This window comes from Pezoporus occidentalis, unplaced genomic scaffold, assembly GCF_034315485.1.
Source record: "Pezoporus occidentalis ecotype Australia unplaced genomic scaffold, CSIRO_AGI_Poc_V1 ctg157, whole genome shotgun sequence".
In the NCBI taxonomy this organism is placed as follows: domain Eukaryota; kingdom Metazoa; phylum Chordata; class Aves; order Psittaciformes; family Psittacidae; genus Pezoporus; species Pezoporus occidentalis.
This window is the reverse complement of record NW_026913393.1, coordinates 1,151,937-1,172,611: the sequence shown is the minus strand read 5'-3', so window position 1 is coordinate 1,172,611 and position 20,675 is coordinate 1,151,937. Positions and strand designations below refer to the sequence as shown.

Sequence of the window (20,675 nt, the reverse complement as noted above, 5' to 3'; positions counted from 1 at the left end):
AGGACAAGTCAGAGCAAATGTGAGGATGCTACACAAGGAGTTTCTTCATGGGCCAGGGGAGAGGACACACTGGCAGAGTGCTGTGCTAGAGAGGGATTTGGGCAAGCAATGCTAGGAACAACTAACTGAGCTTGTCTAGAGGGTACTAGCACCCATCTAACACAGTGGCTATGGTCATGCAACATCACTACAAGATCTGGAAATGTAAGAACTAGAAAATTAACATAATTAGTAGTAATTTTGCAATGGCCTTCCTTCTCATTTACTACCAGCTAGTCCAAGATAAACCCTTATTTCTGCTAGCCATAACCACAGAGAGCTAGTCCTTCTTTGCATAAACTGATTCTATGCTTGGTCTTACAGCAACCATTTCTTTGAAAATTTAAACATAGGGAATTTGCTCATTTTAGACCCCCTTTGTGAGGCATCTGCAGCCTAACAAAGCATGCTGTCTGCAACACCACTGCAGAAGTTGAACTCCTAAGTCCATCAGATGCGTCTTTTTGACTGCAATTCAGTACCAGACCAAAGGGGCAAGCTGCAGGTGAGGATCTCTTTGATCATTAAAGCATATACCAGCACAGGCTGGACAAAAGCCTTCTCTGAACATACCTTCACATGTTTCTTTCTTCAAATACATTGAGACAGCCATCAAGTGTTCAGGCTCATGCCAGAGCTTGGCGTTTCTTCCTTACATACACTCACTTCATAACATCTTTCAACTTTCCCATTCATCTCATCCCAAACATCCACTAGCATAAGAGCAAACAGACCATACTTTGTATTTTAACACCTCACATGTTTAAGATGAATTTACATATTATCCTAATTCCTATGCTTGACAGTCCTCTCTTCATCATATTTTGTTCTCCCATAGTTTTCCCTTGCAGCCTGCCTTCTACTCAACACTGGGGACATGCCCACAAAAAAAACAAGTACTCAATACTTACATTCCTCCCCAAGCTTTTTCCTGGGTCCTATCCACAAAAGCTCAGGCCTAGCCTCTCCCACTCCATTAACTTATCTCCACACCAAGATTTCGTCCAAGTCTCCCTCCTTTATTCTTTTCAGTACTTACAGTCAGTCTCTCCTTTTGTTCTAGTTCTTCAGAATCTGTTTTTTCCAAGAGTCTTCACACACATGTCAACTCCAGACTTACACTCCTCAGTTAACCACGCCATTTTAGCAGCTTACCAAACCTTCAACCTCTCCAAAAATATCTCTTCCTACCAAACTTTCGAAAGACTTACCTCCAGTATTGGCACTTCAATGGTCCATACTTCTGCTGCTTCTTCTTACTCCCCTGCTTGCTGTAATTCTTCCTTTCTCTACACTCCATCTCAGAATCCTCTGTTGCAGCTCCTGCAGCATTTCCCACTCCCTCATTTTCCTGGCTTACAGGACAAGCATCAACATCCAACCCAGAACTAGCCATTGTAGGAACAGACAACTTGTTTTCAAAGCAGTCATGCTTTTATGTGAGAGGATGTTACTGCAGCTATTCCTGTGCTTAATTTTATCCCATTAGGCCCTAGTTGGGGTAACAAGGGAGCCTATAGGTGCTAATCACGCTGCCCCCTAAATTGAATTAGGCTTGTTGGGGAAAGAAAACCCACCCAGAACATCTGATCTTCTAAATAAACTCTCCCTGCTTCCCACAAAACACGCGACAGTTAAAAAAAAAAAACACAAAACAAAACCAAACAAACCAAAAAAGCCTAACAACCCATCCTATAACTGCTCTCAGCATTGCAACAATTACACTCATCAGCATTACACCTCAGCAACCTCCTGTGCTGCTAATGGACAACTGGATATGATTTGCAAGCAGTGAGAAAACTGGAGGGGATCAGCTGAGATTAGTAGATTTTATTTGTGTATATGTGCACTGTTTTAAGGAAGGAACTTTACAAGGTCAGCTGGAGGCCAGCCTTAGGCTTCTCCATCATCTTTCCTAACCCAGAGCCATTTACTTTTTAATGTAACACTACAGGAAGTGGATGGCAAAAATGTGAAGGGGTGGTGCTGAGTGCCCATGCTCTCTAGAGCCGTCACAGAATCTTGGAATCGTGTAATTGCTTAGGTTGGAAAAGACCTTTAAGATCGAGTCCAACTGTTCCCCAGCACTGCCAAGGCTACTACTGAACCATGGGGGTTGGAACTAGATGATCTTAAGGTCCTTTCCAACCCTAGCTATTCTATGATTCTGTGTTACTAAGGGCCTCGTACATGGTTTGTGAACGTGTCTTGTCTACATGGTTTGATTCCACCACTGTCCTGGGCAGCCTCTTCCGATGTCTGATCACCCTTTCAGGGGAGAAATTTTTCCCTTGTGCAGCTTGAGGCCGTTTCCTCTTGTCCCATCCCTTGTTCCTTGGGAGCAGAGCCCAGCCCCTCCTGGCTCCATCCTCCTGTCAGGCACTTGTAGGGAGCCATCAGGTCCCCCCTGAGCCTTCTCTTCTCCAGACTGAACCCCCCAGGTCCCTCAGCCGTTCCCCATCACACTTGTGCTCCAGGCCCTGCTCCAGCTCCACTGCCCTTCTCTGGCCCCGCTCCAGCACCTCAGTGTCTCTCTTGCAGTGAGGGGCGCAGCACCGGACGTAGCCCCCAATTCCCCTCTACCCTGCTTGCCCCAGCTGTTAAACGGCGACCCTCTGCCACTCATGATTGGGCAGTTCCTCGGCAACTTTCACCCCTCCGCCTCTCGATTGGCTGGCTGAGGGCTGTAGGGCGGGCCTCTGCCTCACGGGCGCCCGCTGCCCTCCGCCGGGTGCGGGACCGGCCGCTATCCGCAGCTCGCCGTGACTTTCCCCGTTGGCTGCTGCTGCCGTGGCCGGGCTCGGGCCCGTTGCCTACCCCGATGGAGCTCTCCTGCGAGACGCTGAGAACCACCTACGAGGCGAGGGAAGCGGTAAGCACCGGTGGGCCGCGCGTTACTGTTGCTATAGAAACGGCGGGGGGGGGGGGGCGGTGGAGGGAGGGAGGAGTGGCGTAGCACTTTCGCGCATGCGCTGGAGGGGAGTTGGTTGTATCATGGCGGCCGGCGTGAGGTCGGCCTTGAGTTGGACGTGGGGCGTGGAGGTGTCGGAGTCACCGGGATGATGTCGGTCCTGCCTCTTAAGGGTGGGCATCATGCAACTTCCATTTCTGGTTTCCCTTCCCTTTGCAGGATGGAAGTGCTTTTGTCCTGTCCGCCTCTCAGCGCAGGGCCTCTTGCTGCCCCCAGGTCTTGTATTTGCATGGTTATAGTAGGAGCACATACAGCGAAAGGGGACAAGTCCATGTTCCTTCCCCCTTCAGCTTCTTTTCCCACAAGTCAAGGCTGTACTGCCTCGCCATGCTTTTATCCAACGGATCCAGGAAGCCCAGAAGCAGCAGTTTTCTGACTTTCTTAACCTGTTCTTTTGCTTCCATCTGCTGGTCAAATATAGCCAGAGTAAGACAGACTGCAAGACTTGAAAACCTGTCCCACAAAGGTGTTGGGTGCTTTGAATGCATACAGTAAATCCACGTTCCTGCTGTGTATGAATAGGACAGGATCGGTTAGTTTGGGGAGGGTGTCCTAGGCTGAGTTTTAGGTTATGCTGGACTCTTAGATTAATAGGTTATAGATATACCTGAGAACAGGAGCCTACAGCAGTATCCTTCTGAGCCCTAAAGTAGGTTCAGATCACAGCCACTGAGAATGGTGATCTAAGGTGTGGTATTGAAATTGTGTTAATGTGCAGAAGGAAAATGAGAAAAACAGGACTGATTTGTAACTTCACCAATGGTGATTTGGCTGGCCCTGGTCCCAAGGATGGTTTTGACTGCTAAATGCAGAAACATTTTTGAGACTAGAACCTGGCGCTCAAGAATCCTTCCCTGTGAGTTCTCCCACTGGATATGGGTTGGTTTGCTTTGTAGTCTGGCTTCTCTGTAGGCTTTTGGCAGGACGGATGTGAAGATCAGAGTTTATATTTGGGGTACAGAGTACAGGGAGTTATTCGCAGAGAGGCAGAAGTTTGGAGCCTGCTTTTTTAAAGTCAGTCAGTGTCTAAGGAACAACCTGAAACTGCAAAGAGGTTACTTTAATTATTGCTCTAAGGTTCTTGACTTCTGTGGAGGGAGCCTAGGTATTTAATTTCTGTTTTCTGAATCCCAGTATTGCAGTGCAGTATGTAAAAGTTAGGCTGCTACATTTTTAATTTGTAGCACTAAATAACTCAGTCCAATCCTATCCTAAGTTAGTCCTATCCTTATCTGTACTGCATTTTCCCATTGATCTGTGTTACAGAATGGAAATTATTATTTTTTAATAATAATGATGGAAAAGTGTTTTAAAAAATAAATTCCATTGGAAATACAAATTCTTACATGCATTAAAACTCTGTAGCTGTTTACAGTTACTATCCAGTGTAGTTTTACAGTCTTTTTTTGTGAGGCATTTCACTGTTGAATATGTCATATGTTCTGCAAATCGGTCTTGACAAGTAATATTATTGTGAACTGCAGTACAGTTCTTACAAATGAGTGGGAGAGTTAATGCTTGTTAATTAATTTGTGAATTCAACATCTTTAATTTGTATTGTTTAATAATTCACCATACTTCACGTCAGTTAATTTTTATGTGTTCATAACATGTATCACTTCAAATTAGTGAAGTCTTGACAGCATAAAACCTGGCTTCATCAATGTTCCTCTTGAAAAAGGGAGATAATAGTGATCCGTGAGTGTCTTTTAGCATTGAAGCATGACTTAATGAAAGATGGCATGTAAATATTGGAATGAGTGGAGAAATTGGAAGGTTTCTGTTTTCAGAGCACAAAACTCAGACTGTAAATATCTTTACATTTTAAGTGTAACACCTCCCATATGCATCCTAGTGTAATTACTAGGACAGCTGTAACATCTGTGTGAACTTTCTGTATGTCTTTAATTATGAAAGCTATTTGTAATCCTTCTTGAGAAACTGCCAACTCTATTGTTTGTAGCAAGTTTGTATAATTTGGAAGAGAGAAGAAAGTAAAAAAGTGCCTTTTCTTTGTGCTGGGAAATTCTGTTCACAGGCAGCCAAGTTACACGTTGGCCAAAACTCACCATTTCCCTTCTCTGCTTGTGTTTCTCAAGAAATACTGTCAGCAATCCAAACAATAATTGAACGTCGGCCTTCAAAGAAGCCTGACGAGGCTGCAAATATATCATATTAGGGGCTAGGGGAGAGGGAAAGCTGTGGGAAACTATGAAAGTCCATCATGCCTCAGTGACTCTCTCTACCCTGATATGATGCCAGTTTGAGGAAGCCTATACTTCGCAGACATCTGGGGATCTCAAAGGCAAAAGAAGAAAGGGACAATGCATGTATTATTAGACTACCCTGTGTGATTGTAGAGCAAACTTCTTGCCTCTTGTCTGAATTCCTAACCACAGATCCCTCTGAATTCATCTTGACTGCACCAGTTCGATGTACAAGGGCACAGCACTACAGTAACACAGAATCCCAGACTTGTTTGGGTTGGAAGGGAACTTAAAGCTCATCCATTTCCAACCCGTACCATGGGCAGGGACACGTTCCACTAGAGCAAGTTACTCTGAGCCTCATCCAACCAGGTCTTGAACACTGCCAGGGATGGGGCAGCCACAGCTTCTCTGGGCACCCTGTGCCATCACTTCACCACCCTTGCAGGGGAGAACTTCTGCCTAAGAGCTCATCTCAGTCTCCCCTCTGGCAGGTTAAAGCCATTCCCCTTGTCCTGTCCCTACAGGAGCTTGTCCAGAGCCCATTTTCAGGTTTCTTCTTGTTCATGTTTCCAAGCTTACTTACTCTGTATTTTTTTTTCTTCATTCTATCCAATATATTAATGCAGAAATACAGAATCAAATTATAATAAAGCATTATAGGGTTAAATTAATCTTTCAGTATTTAATGGAATTATGCAGGAGACCAGATTGATTTATAATGTAAATGCATTTTTGTAAAAGGTATGGGAAAAACTATGTAAACAATGGCATTTAAAGATGCATAGCTCTAATAGTTTAATTTTAAACAGCTCAAAGAAAGGAATACATACACTTTTGTTAAGCTGGAAATAACTAAAATACAAGTGTTGGAGCTAATTAGTTAAGTGCTCAACTCTTTAGTTTTTAAAACAAGATCACACTTAAGTGCCTTAAGCTTTTATTAATTGCATGGACCCCAAAATCCCCTATAGTAATTGAAAATTTAATTACATACATTTTTTGTTCTTTTGAGAACGGAAGCTTATTAAACTTTAAACATTTAAACATCTATTGAAACACCAGTGGCTATAAACAACATGCAATTCTAGATACTAATTAAACAGGAAGGCTAAATCACTATAAAGCTAAACAGAATTTTAAGTAACTTTGCACTTATAAGTGCTCCTATTTTTTTCATGCTGTGTAAGATTTACCATTTCCTCTCTAAGCACAGCAGAAGTCCTGGGCAGTGTTATAGAATCATAGAATCATTTTGGTCGGAAAAGACCTTCAAGATCGTCAAGTCCAACATTAACCCCAGCACTGCTGGCTCCCCACCAGTAAGCCATGACACTAAGGGTCTCATCCAGTGTTTCAGGCACATTGTTATGTGGACATACTTGCAGTGGGGGTCAGTCCCTAGACAATAAACTGGAGTCAGGACAGGAGATCCTGTCTCATTGGCAGAGTGGTCTTTTGGGTGGACAGCTGAAGCTACTGGTTGCACTGACACATGCAGAGGTTCATCTACTTCATGGAAAGAGTACATGGTAAAATAGGAGTGGTGAATGGCTGGGAGAGGTGGCTTTCTGAGACTGGTCAAGCACCACTGACTCTCAAGACCTGTAATTTTGTAAGGCCCTTAATTTTTTGTTTTATAGAAACCTCACAGAACTGGGACTGGAGATACTAGTATCTTGGTTCCCTTTTTCAGATCCAATCTCATGGAATTCTTTGTTATCAACAGGTTAACATCCAGCTAATTTTCTTTGAACACATATCTGACCTCTCAAAATTAGCCATTGTTGTTTGCATTCTTATTAACAAGAGATAAAGACAGAATGTACCTCTCTGTCTAAACTCTGTTCTGATTTTTAGATGGGTCTCTCCTTTGATGTAAAGGTTCACTTTTGTTTCTGCTTGGTCAACAGAACAAGAACATTACCAGGTTAAGGTTGAAGTGGATTGCTCATGGATAGGCACAGCATTATCCTATACCCAAAGCAAATCTCTGCTTACAGTATTTGAGATGCTGCCCATCACTGTAATTTCAAATGCCCTGAGGGATAGCAGAAGTAACCTAGTTGGATGAACAGCAGCAGAAGATACACCAGAATACAAATTCTTTTCAAGGAAAGTTCCAAGCATGGATTGTGAGCCCTGTCAGGCAGATGCAATTCATCTCATGTCAGAGTATTAATGTAAATACTTAAACACGAAACGCTTGATGTGTTTGTCTTCTGTTGCAACCATTGTGTTCTCACAGTATGTTTTAAATATTCAGAGTAGCTGTGATCTTGCCCTTTGATATGTGAGTAAACACAACAGCTAATTTTTCTCAGCATAAAACAGCAGAAGCAGTTGCATGTAGAACATACAGGTGGGACTGTCCAGGAGTGATGATTCCAGCTTCCTTCTTGCACCTCCAACTCTGCTTCAGAAGATTCAGATCATCCAGGAGAAATGGTAAAAGGTCCACAATTCAAAATCTGTTTTCCAAACACCAAAGAACAGTAGGAAGGAAAAGATCCTTTCCCAGGAGTAAATGTTTTCTCTTTGCTAATGACGGTTCTCAGAATTGGTTCATTTCTTGTTGCAGCACCTCTCATGAGCCTGTCTAGTTCACTCAAGCATTTACACGGCACTCTTACTCCCCCAGATGGTTTAAAACAATCATCTCTGTACCACTGCTGAAAGGTAAATTGTAAAAAAAGGTCTTGTAGCTTCTTGTGGAGTCAGAAGCAGAGTGACCACATAACTTTCATGAAGGGGGTATCAAAGGTCGTAAAGGCTAGAAGTGCGATATGATTTCTTCCCTTTTCTGCAGCTAGGTTGAGTTTTATCACTAGAAAACCAGAATGAAGATTCTACTAGTCTTTTTATTTGTAAGTGAAATGCCAACGCACTTTCCACTTCCCCGGAAACACTGGTAAAAGCAAACCCCAGCCCTTTCTTCTTTGTGTCACTAGATGGCCCCACGTCTGAAGCAGACATCCCAGAAAATACCTGCTAGACGGAACTTTTGCCTGCTCTACCCGGTGCTTTTTACAGGTTGGCAAACACACGGAGAGCTATTAGTTTTAAAATAAAACAATAGCTGATTGTGCTATCTCAAGTGTTTAAATCGGCAGCAGAGCACTATATGATACCCACTGCTGTGTCCAGAGCAGAGGGAGCAGGTAGGTCTAATCTGACAAAGGAGCAGCATGCAAAAAGATGAAAGTTGGTTTTGCAGCAAATTACATCACCCAAAAGCACCTTTGCACCTTAATTCTTCAGTATCTGCAATTTCCAATAAAGATGCTTCCTTCAAAGAGACCAGGAAGGATAGAGAAATTGTCTTTCCATGTGAATATTTCTTTTAGGCATCTTGTGGGATTTAAAAACAAGCCCAGTACTAACTCTTTGGCTTGTTTGTGTGCCAGGCACTGTCAGAGAGCAACAGAAGCCATAGATACAGATGCTGGGGCTCTGCTTCCAGTATGAAGAGGACAAAGATTTGTGGGTTTGCCACCTGTAGGTTCCTAACATTTGGGCTAGGCTTTTTCTTGGGAATGGATGCAGGCACTGATTGATTTGGAACAGAAGGGAGGGAAACTCGGTGGAATTGGGAGTCTGTGTATGCATTGCTGTGCAATGTGATGAAGTATATATGTATGTGCTCTGTAATCAACAAAAAACTACTGCTCTTTCCCTGTCCACTGAACCCTTTCATGCTCACACTGGGTCCTTGTAAGTAATCACAGAATCATACAATGATAGAATGTCTCAAGTTGGAAGGGACCCATAAGGATCATCGAGTGCAGGTCCCAGTGCTGAATGCCAGCACCCTAAAAGGGAAAGGAAATTATTTATTATCGTAAATGTGGGTTTGGCCATACCTGCTTTTCCTGTGGTCACAGCTTCAAATCCTGATGAGGCAGATCAAAGCCAATATGCTGATTTTTAGAGCTCTCCTTATAGCAACTTCAGTTGCAACCCTAGAGTCTCAGGGTTTCTCTGCAGACACTTGGCATATATGGCATGTTTCATCAGATTAAGGCTTTATTCTAGTATCTTGCAAGATTTCTGTTTCCACTGCCCCTTTTGTTGTACTCAATACAGATGTGGGTTCTCTAAATGATGGTGAAGGTATTTCATGCTGCCTTGTTTTAACACTGAGCCATTTGTGAATAACTTTGGATTCTCCAGTCAGTGTGGAGAAATCCAGGGACTAATTCCATATTAAAATTTCCGCATGTTGGGACCTGACTTTGTTCAATCATATGTTAAAATCAGGCAAGTATGGTGTTACCCCAAACTACAAACCCCTCACGTGCTCTATTTCACATGTGTTTATGTATCAAGGCCTGTGAAATGGGAGGTGCCAGCAGCGTTACAGCTGGTCTTTGTAGTGTAGTCATGCAGATCCCATACCTGTTCTCCATCCGCACTTCTCCAAGCACTCAGAAGGTGTGTTTCTAGTTGAAAGAGAAGGACACAGCCAAACTGGAGCATGAGGTTTCCTTGCACAGCCCTTGGAGACACTGTGCATGAGGTCTGCAAGAGTCTTACCCTGAAATCCGCAGCAGCCTGGACATGGTGGAAATCCACAGCCATAGTAAGGGAAGTAAGTTATTTTTGCAACCTCAAAGTAATGTTCTCTTCCCTAGGAAAAGGTTTCTGCCCATTCAGTAGCCCTGATAATGTGTAAGAAAAATTACATTGAAACCAGCTTTCCTTGTGTTTATTAACAGTGAGTTGTTTTACAGTTCTTGCATGCTGTTGTCTTAATTTGTTTGTTTCCACAGGCTACATTTAGATGCTGTTTACAGCAATAAAGAGAATATTACATTTGATCCAGAGCTTTGTGTTAATTCACAGGATGAGATGCGAACAGAAGCTCGTCGAAAAAATCTCCTCATTCTAATTCTGCATTATTTAATGGAGAAAGGGTATGTTCTTTTTAAAGAATAATGTTGTACATTTGTAGGTTTGTGCATGTTTGACCTCTTGTGATGTGTCCTGTCTTCTGTTGGGTGCGTTCACAGCATGGCCTTTTGGTTTCATATGAGGAAGAGTTAAACTACTATTACATGTCTTGGCTCTTTACTTTGCTAAATTATTTCAGTTTCTGGACCAAAAATTTCCTATATAATTTAAAAATATTTCAGATAAATCAGCAAAGGTTTTTTTAATGGGGTTTATAGATTCATAGAATAGTTAGGGTTAGAAAGGACCTTAAGATCATCTAGTTCCAACCCCCCTGCCATGGGCAGGGACGCCTCACACTAAACCATGTCACCCAAGGCTTTGTCCAGCCTGGCCTTGAACATCACCAGGGATGGAGCATTCACAACTTCCTTGGGCAACCCATTCCAGTGCCTCACCACCCTTACAGGAAAGAACTTCATGCTTTTATAATAAACGTAGTTGGGGACAGGTTAAAAATACCATACGCACACTAATGCCATTGTTTGCCTTTTCAACAATCAGAGTAAGATAATGATTCACAGTTGTTGGTTTTGTTTGTTTTTGTTTAATTACCAGGTACGTTGATGCTGCATATGCTTTGGAACAAGAGACGAAATTAAGTTTACGTGGCTTTGAAGTTTGTGACAACATTGATCTTGAGACAATTTTGATGGAATATGAAAGCTATTACTTTGTAAAATTTCAGAAGTATCCTAAAATTACCAAAAAGGTCCCGGACACTGGTATGTGACTGTGTTCCAAAATGAAAGACTGTTTCCAAAGCCTAAAATGTGTATTTGCCTGATGTGCTCACCACACTTCTCTTGTATATCAGCATTTAATGTTTGAACTCATACAGTTACAGAGCTATAGTTCTAGCACATATGATGTAAGAATTGAGACATAGGGCTTTGAGCTCTTCTGCTCTTCCTTCTCTCTTTCTGTAGAGGAACAAGAAGGTTGTATTTTTCTGTCTTTTTAAAACTGCTTTGATCATGGAAAATGCCATGTAAGTGCAAAATATTGTGCCATAGATGTATTCACTTTCCTTTCCTGGGAAGACCGTAGTAAGTCTGTTCTATTTTGGATTTAATTTTGAAATTAAACCACTTTAATGAAATAGTATAACTTAGCTCATCCAAACTATTGCTTAAAAGTTTATCATCACTCATCTCATTAACCATCTCTTTTGCACATTTTCATATCCTAAAGGTAATGTGCCAAAAAAGTAATAGGTTTATTTGCTCCAAAGGACTTGAAGTCTGAATTATTAATGAATGATACAGAATAAAGCAAATCAGAATATGAGCATTCTGTTATGAAGCTGAGAGCCTGAGTGGTTTTGTACTTGAGCACAAAATATAACTTATAGAAGCCATAAGAACTACTGTGTAAGAATCAGTTTTGAAAAGCTTGAAAGCTACAGAGAACACCAACATCTGTACCTGTTTGTCTTGTAAGAAAAATACGAGTTATCAGAGAAGGGGAAGATTGACCAGAGAACATCTCTGAGCAGTTGTCATTGTTTCATATGGCTTCCAACAACTTTCAGATCACAGGTAAATGAAATGTTTGATAAACACAAAAAATTTCCTATATAGGTAAAATGACTTAGAAACAGTTTGATAACCGCCATTGTAATGTGGCATTTATACTGTCTTGGTATGTTGAACCATGATAAAATCAGTATTAAGACAAGTAAGGCAAATTCTTATTTCCCAATGAAAAAAAAAATATTCGCATTAAATAGGTGTTCCATGTGGTATATTAAATTAGTTTAAGTTAGTGTTTAATCTGATTTCTGGTAGTGTCCATCTTACATTGAAAATGATATTGGTTTTAAAATGTAAGGAAAGAAACCAAAGACTGAATTGAACCTAAAATTTAACAAGCCCGAAGCCAAACTGCTCTCTCCAATATCATTTTTTTTTTCAAAACACTTTTGCAAGCTTATATTGCTTATAATCATGCTATTCCTGTTTATGCAGTATTTCCAAAGTCGTTACTGTGTGCTCAAAAGTATGTTTGAATGGGGTGAGGAAAATGAAATCAAGTTGCTCTTTTTTATATCCTTAATTATTTTCCATTTTAATATTAATTTTGCCTCAGCAGAAAATAAACAACAGCTGAGAACTAGGGGAAGACCAAGAAGGTAAGAGAAATATATGGTTTTCTTTCCTGTGCAGAAAATTTTCCTATAAAAGCAATATGCAGCATGGTTAAAATAATGGTGTGGTACCACTGGAATACTAAAGTGTAGAGTCACACTGCTGACTCTGTGGCACATTTTTCTGTATCTGCTAGAGGAAAGCAGAGACTTATTTCCCCAATGGAGATCCAGACAACTTACAGAGTTTTTGCAGTGTGGCTGAGGTGGGGTGGCGTATTTGCAAGCAGTAAGATTGAACTTCGCTGTGATTGAAATTGATGCTTTAACTTCAGTGGGAGCAAAGGTAGCTCGACACTGCTTTAGTTGAAATCTCTGCCTTTTAATCTTGGTATTTTGAAGGAAAAAATTTGTGAAAATCTTTCTTTATTTTATTTTATTTTATTTTATTTTATTTTATTTTATTTTATTTTATTTTATTTTATTTTAATTCTAGGGCAGCAAGCTCTTTTCATAACCTCCCAAGGCTCAGACATCAGACAGTGCAACAACCATTGTTAACAACCTCATCTGGAAGTGCAGCAGAATTCAAATCTTTCACCAAGAAGAGCCCCAGCCAGGTTTGCATGTGTTTTATCTTGGCACTGTCGTTGAAATTAATGTGACTTTATTTTGAGAGGCTATAGGCAGCGAGAGGATGTGAGTTGCTCAATTAATAATTATGTTACTAATACTTTTTACTAATTATGCGATTTAAGGATTATGAATGCAAGACTGATGCAAGGAGAATATGCTTCCTGGCTGTGATTTGGGGAGCATGTCACAAGCAAAAATTAGAGAAAAAAGAGTCATATAATCCAGCATATATGGAAAGCAACCAGAGTTTTCCCATTAGATTCATCCTTTAGTGCCAGAAAGCAGGACAAGCCAAGCAAGTGGAAAGTCTGCAGTCAGTTTTAAGCATCTTCACAGTGCATAAGGTGTGAGATTGGGGGAGTAATTTGGCTCTGTAATTTCTGGGTTTGTGAGTCTCATTTTGGTAAGATTGTGTCAAAACTACTTTATTATTATCCTTTACAGAGGATGGAGCAGGAACAGCAGGTTGGTGGGCGAGCACCATGTCTCTTACAGCTTTTGAGGAGCTAGGTGAAGGACAACCTCTGGGTTTTTTTCAGGTCCTTGTCTATATTCCTTCACAGAGAGCACCTCATCTCTGACCAGTTCTCACCCTTCAAAAAAAAAATCAAAAAAACAAGCATTAGATTTTTGATTTTACAGCAATAGCTGCTGTGGTGTATGTCAAAATAACTTAGGATCTGAAAAACCTCTTCATTTCTGAGTTGACATGCTGTGCCTTATATGTGGATGTCGTTTCCACTGTTTGTGTTTCTTCTCATAGCTATGTAAAATGCAGATACCTGCAACTTAAACTGAGAGCTCCATGCATGAAATAGCTTGAATGCTGAGCTCCAGAGACATAGTTTTCACCACTGCAGTCACCAGTTAGAGGAAGTCTAACTAAATGCACTGTGGTGTTTGTCTGACAAATACGGGATTACTCTTGCAATTTCCACGTAATGATATGGTCTGTCTGGGTATGTATGAAGAGGTGAGATAATACCCATAATGGAATGGCTGCAACTCATCTATTTGGTAACACGTCTGTTTTAAACTTTACTTTTCTCTAGAATAATGACAGTGCAGTTACTCTGGAGCAGTCTGACTTTGGCTTAAACATCTCAGCAATCAGCAAAAGTGGAGGAGATGGCACTCACACAAGAAGGGTTGGTGGAAACCTAGTATGTGATTTATGATAGAAATATGCTTGTAGAAAGAAACTTATCTTAGAGTTTTTCACAAATATTAAATACCAGCTTTTTTATGTAATTTTAGATAAAATTTTCATATATAATTAGCCAAAGGGTGAATTTTATTATTTGGGCATTAATTCTTTGCATTAAATAGTGTTTCAAACATAATCAAGAAGAAGAAATATTTCTGGTTTTAAAACCCAGTGGTAATAGCTAAAATTGAAGATAAATTTCAAATTCCTGAATGAGATGATAGGAGGCTCAGCACTTAAATGGTTGTATGACTGAAATGTGTGTTCTTTTCCCATTGCTACTATAGATTCTGGGGGCAGTTTTTTCCATATTTAAAACCATATATGAAGTAAGGAAATTCATTGCTGTAATGGCAAGCAAAATTTGGACCAGTGCAGTTTTAACAACATAGTTACCATCATTGTAAAGCCTATCACAACATTATTTTCTCCTTTAGGGCCAGGTAACTGACTTCCATGGGATGATTCAGGATGCTGTCAAAGTATCATCAAATGGAATAGTCTTGAACAGCCTTAACTGTGACCCGGATCCATCAGTAAGTGTTTCTGTTCATATTTCCAATGAATGTGAGCATCAGTTTTACGTAACAAGGAGCAAAATAAAATACCACAACAATGTTGTCATTGAACATGAAAGAAGACAAGAAATACGAATGATGCCTTAGGGTTCATCCCAAAAACATACTGCAGAAACATGCAGAACTTCTGAGGGTGAAATACTGGTTCCTTTGAATTCAGTATGTTATTTAGTGTCTGCCTTGGCTGAGATAAGAACAGAGTTTGGGTGGTTTAGAGAAATTTTCACTGATAACTCCTTGAAACAAGCCATTGGTTCTCAGACGGTGCATCCAACTTGGGTGGTGGCAGTCTGCAAACTGTCAATACACAGAATGTGATGGTGCAGTGACCCCTAGTGATATTTTTCAGTCCTCTTAATATACGTAGGGCATGTTTAGGACATGTGCAGTAAGAGTGCTGCTCATTTTAATGTTACTTCAGGGTTAGATTCTTTCAGATGAGAAGAGTTACTGCAAATACGGCTTACTACAAAATCTTAATTATTATCTATATTTTTACAGCCTTCAAAGTAGATATTATGATGTATCAGCTTTTTTGAAACTATTTCATGGTTTATCTATTTCAAAATAACAGAGGTCTGACAAGAACTTACATTTGTCTTCTTTTTAGGAACGATTATTAAAACCCCTTAGTGCTTTTATTGGCATGACTGGTGAGATGAGAGAACTTGCAACAGTTGTAAGCAAAGTAAGATTGGATCTCCATTTTGGTTTTATAGAGATCGTGGTTATCTTTGTCATCTGAGAATTCTGTTTGTTTCTTTCTACTGTCACTGATAGTGTTTATTCGTGAATGTGCAGGATATTTTCTTATCATGCAACTCCCAGCAGGTCATTTCTGTACGTAATGATGTTTCTTTCTGATTCCCAGTGGGAGGAAGTAATTAAGACCATTCCTTTCTAATGGGCAACATGTAATCTAATCATGCTGTACCCATGACACTGTCATAGCTTTTCCCTTTGTTCTTACAGCTATATACAACACTGAAAAGAGATATTTAAATATATTAGTTAATATCAACTATTATTTAATGTACCTGGAAGGAATTCCAATATTGTCAGCCTCTTTTCATTTCACTCATGAGTTGAGGTGCAGTCTAGCAAACACGCCCTGGGCTACTGGGGATCAGTGGCTATGAAGCCGGTAAATGTTTTGCATGCATCACTTTCCAAAACCCAAAAGGCACTTGTCTTTGGAGTATCACAGTATCTGATAGTGTTATGACTCTTACATTTGTCGTGGTTTAAACCCAGTCAGGTAATTCGTTCGCTCACTTCCCCCCCTTTTCTTGCCCTCCCCCTGCTCTCGGAGGGATGGAGAGGAAAATCGAAAAGAATGCAACTCCCACAGGTTGAGATAAGAACAGTTTAGTAACTAAGGTATAACACAGATCACTACTGCTACCACCAATGATAATAATGATACAGGAAATAACAAGGGAAGAGAATACATCATCTCACCACCAGCCGACCGATAACTCGCCCCCCCCAGCCCGACCAAGCTCTCACTGATACCTCCTCCAACCCTGCAGTCCCCCAGCCCTTCCGGCTAACTCCCAGTTACATCCTGGGCATGACATGCTGTGGTATGGAATACCTCTTTGGTCAGTTTGGGTCAGGTGTCCTGTCTCTGCTTCCTCCTGGCTTCCCCTCCTCCCTGGCAGAGCATGAGGCTCACAAAGTCCTTGGCCAAACCAAAACATCGCTTGTTATCAGCTCTGTTCCCGAGCTGAAAGTCAAAACACTGCACTGCACCAGCTACCAAGAAGGGGAAAAATGACTGCTACAGCTGAACCCAGGACATTATCCACCCCTTATTCCATACCATTCACGTCAGGCTCAGATCCCACATTTTCAATATACCATCACTCTTATCTCGGTGCACTCTTAACTTAGTGCATGTACCAGTCCCTATAAAGCTGCTGTGTCCATCTGGTCCATGATGTCAGGCTCCATCTCTTGTAACAGTCTTCCAGAGCAGGAGAGACTGTGTGCAGTGTTCACACTCGTGAATAACCTGGGCAATAGTGTCCATTGCTAAGTCCACCCCTCGATCATGAGTCCATCTCTATGTTGCATCTCTGCTCTGATGGCCTGAAGTGCCATGGGCCCACCAGGCTCAAAATAATTCACTGTCCCCTTCAGCAGTTTCTGCAGCTTGTTGCTGGGGACTCCATACAACTGCCTTCCATCTCCGACGCTTCCAAAGCACTGGAGGGGCCCAGTGGACTAGATAGTTGCCCATACTGTCCCACACACCCTGCCACTCATGACTGTCCAGCCTTGGGGAAAATCTCTTGGTCCCCCCATATCCTCGTCTAACCCCAGACAAGACCCAAACCTGACTCTGCTTAACTTTTGAGATCAGACAAAATGGTTGTGGGTAGAACACAGTCTGTGTGTGTGCCAACATGCTGATCCCCATCACAATCAGCAGGCAGGTCCCAAGGATACTCAAAGGCCATTCAAAACCTCCAGAACTCTCAAACGATGCTGCTGTACTTGTCATTGGGGCTGGTGTAGCTGCTGTGCTTGCCGGCTCTCCCACCGCCAGCCTCTCTTTTCCTGAGTCCAGCTCTTCCTCCTCTGCCTTACTGGGAAATGCTGCGTGGTCTCCTGCATCCTCCTGGGGCTCGGCGGGCGGCTTCCGGGAAATGCCATCGGCCGTCGCGGGGCTGGGCTCGGCCGCAGGGCTCGGCTCCGCCGCGGGGCTCGGCTCCTCCGCCGCCTTTTCCCGCTGCTCGGCAGCCGCTTCCTTCCGCTCCTCGACCGCCCCGACCTCCTCCACCCGCAGCCGTCCCCTCGCGGCCTCCGGCCCCGCTCCCGCCGCCGCTTGGTCCCCGGGGCCGCTCTCCCGGGCCGGTTCGGCTGCCGCCGGCTCCCGGGGCCGCTCCCCCTCGGCTCCCCGCAGCCTCACGAAGATGGAGAGTAGGGTGAGGGCCAGGACGGTGAAGAGCAGCCGGACAGCCAGGTACAAGTCCACGGCCACGTCCGTCCCGCCCTGCTGCTGGAGCCCGCCCGTATTACAAGCCATTGCCATAAAGCACAGTGAGACCAGAACCTTAGCCCAAGCCCCATACTTGATAAACACTATCACAGCAAATACCGGCTCTACGTAAGTTACAACATTCTGAAGCTGCGAGATCAAGCAAAACAACTCTGAGAGCCAATAAATCAGCATTGTGACGAATGACTATTAATCCGGTCAGATCTGTTGTTATCTCAACCCTTCGTGCCCCACGTTGGGCGCCAAAAAGAACTGTCGTGGTTTAAACCCAGTCAGGTAATTCGTTCGCTCACTTCCCCCCCTTTTCTTGCCCTCCCCCTGCTCTCGGAGGGATGGAGAGGAAAATCGAAAAGAATGCAACTCCCACAGGTTGAGATAAGAACAGTTTAGTAACTAAGGTATAACACAGATCACTACTGCTACCACCAATGATAATAATGATACAGGAAATAACAAGGGAAGAGAATACATCATCTCACCACCAGCCGACCGATAACTCGCCCCCCCAGCCCGACCAAGCTCTCACTGATACCTCCTCCAACCCTGCAGTCCCCCAGCCCTTCCGGCTAACTCCCAGTTACATCCTGGGCATGACGTGCTGTGGTATGGAATACCTCTTTGGTCAGTTTGGGTCAGGTGTCCTGTCTCTGCTTCCTCCTGGCTTCCCCTCCTCCCTGGCAGAGCATGAGGCTCACAAAGTCCTTGGCCAAACCAAAACATCGCTTGTTATCAGCTCTGTTCCCGAGCTGAAAGTCAAAACACTGCACTGCACCAGCTACCAAGAAGGGGAAAAATGACTGCTACAGCTGAACCCAGGACAACATTCTATAAGCATCAGAAATGGTATCAGCTCTTGCTCACACATACTTAAAACCAGCTGTAAAACTTTTGCTGACTGATTTTTATAGCTATATATGGCTGAAATTGTTGGTCTACAAGTTTTGCGTTTGCACTTTAGTAGAATTGACCTCTTAAGAAATTTCCAACCTTAAAGTAAGAAAATTCTCATTACTTTCAATTCAATTCTCATTACATGAAATTTAATTAAATAAAATTTAATTAATTAATTAAATAAAATTTAATTAATGGTATACCTTTAGAAGAATGTTGTTCTTATTACTACCTTAGAAAGAAGCAACAGGCTTGTTTTAAACCTTCATTGTGGTATGTTTTGTAAACTGTTTTAAACCTTCATTATGGTATGTTTTGTAAAGAGCGCTAGTATGTTCCTAGTTGCTATGGTAATCAACACTGTGTAAATCAATAAAAATAAATAGCACATGGTATCTATTTTACAATACAATCTAATTTAATTTGGAAACAGTTATGGAAGTCTCTACTTAGTAGCAGAAATTTGATTCATCTTAATTTGCTGTTAATAAAAAGGGAAAGTGTAATCTATATAAATATTTTCCCTAATTGTATTAAATCATATTTTCCCCTTGGATATAAGCACATAATTTTTCTTCAGTCTCTGGGGACTGCCTGTTTTCATTGGAGAGCAGAACTTATCCAAAGTATTTGTACTGAGGATAGGATATTCTGTGCAGAACAATTAGTCTCTGGAACTCAAAGCCACAGAATATTGCTAAGGCAAATGTAAAGATTCATAGAAGATTTGGAAAGTTTGATGAATTAAATGAAATTAATTTAGTGAGTGCTTCAGGGCATAGACTAATTACCGACTATCTTTTGATAGATGCTTAGGGGAATATTTTCCTCCTGTTAGAGTTTCTCACAGCTTTTCCTGCAACATATAAAGTCTTCTATAGTGTGAGTAAATAGCAGTTTTTTACTGTTACTTATAAGTAATAATATAAGCAATAGGTGCAGCCATAAAGTTACTGAGTGTCAAGTTTAAACCAAACAAAAGTACTTTCATATTGCACATGATTAAACTGTGGAACTCATTACTACAGAGTAACATGTTCAAAACAGAGGTAAGAGAAATTCACCTAAGAATGAATGTCAGAGGGTGTTTGAATTCAAAGACTAAGATGTAATTTTAATTATCAAAGTCCTTTGGTTGCAGATTTTTGGTGAATGTAAATATGAACCAACATGTCACTCCTGTTGCTTACACTTCTTTTTAAACATCCAATACTTGCCAGTGTAAGAGACAAAATATTAGGGTTAGTGAAGGTTCGTGTTGTGGTAGCCCTTCATGTGTTAGTTGGTTACTAAAAGCAACTATCAGAAAACAGATCTGAGAAACAGATCTGCTCAGCATATACATTTAGCAGTATATATACTCTTAGGGAAACTAGGGGCTTGAAGGGAAGCAAGGCACAATGTAGCAGCTCTGTAGAAATGATTGCTGTGTATGCTTTCCTTCTGGGAGGTCCCCGGGACATAAGGTTAAATAATATGGTTTCTATCACTTAATAGCACTCTTTATAGCTGAGTCAATTCTTTTACTTTGCCAGAGATTATTATCCAAATGCACAAGAAATTTTACTAACAGGATGTGGTGTATGTTGCAGGACATTTATCTCCATAATCCAAACGTGAAGTGGGATGATATTATTGGGCTGGATACGGCTAAAAGACTGGTCAAGGAAGCAGTTGTTTATCCTATAAGGGTAAGGAGCAAAATAGTTTTGAGAAAACCACTGCTTGGCTCATTAGCATTTTCCTTGTAATTATGGTGGTGTTTTAGGGTTCTCTATTTCTGTGCTTTTGTAGGCAGTTATGTTAAAACTGTTTCTGTTCCTGTTTCATCTGACAATGGCATACCCATTCTCCTACAGGAAAATGGCCTTTCAATATTAGAATTATTAGTGTTGGGTGTTGTTTTTGGTAAGAGGTGCTGGATTTGGCCTGTATTAATTCAGTGGAAAATGGCTTAAAGAAGAGAATCTCAAACCAATTGCATTTGAAGAATTCATTTAAACCACATTTCAAATAGCAAACACAGATTGTTTTGGAGGGGTTTTATCCCCCTCTTTTCAAATTTCTTACATTTCCTGAACACGTTAGGAGCAGTGG

At 41.6% G+C, this 20,675-nt stretch overlaps 1 protein-coding gene across 11 annotated transcripts in view; it reads left to right on the top strand.

Moving 5' to 3' along the window:
* Positions 1-2,732: 2,732 nt before the first annotated feature.
* KATNAL2 (katanin catalytic subunit A1 like 2) overlaps positions 2,733-20,675 on the top strand; it is a 34,244-nt gene continuing 16,301 nt past the window's right edge. The window contains exons 1-9 of one of the 11 annotated variants that reach the window (XM_062611759.1): positions 2,733-2,911; positions 10,063-10,133; positions 10,729-10,895; positions 12,262-12,304; positions 12,756-12,879; positions 13,948-14,043; positions 14,540-14,638; positions 15,291-15,368; positions 20,171-20,269. In XM_062611759.1, coding sequence (XP_062467743.1) covers positions 2,861-2,911; positions 10,063-10,133; positions 10,729-10,895; positions 12,262-12,304; positions 12,756-12,879; positions 13,948-14,043; positions 14,540-14,638; positions 15,291-15,368; positions 20,171-20,269 — 828 coding nt within the window. In that variant the 5' untranslated portion in view covers positions 2,733-2,860. The other 10 variants (XM_062611758.1, XM_062611763.1, XM_062611766.1 and 7 more) reach the window with 10 other exon arrangements.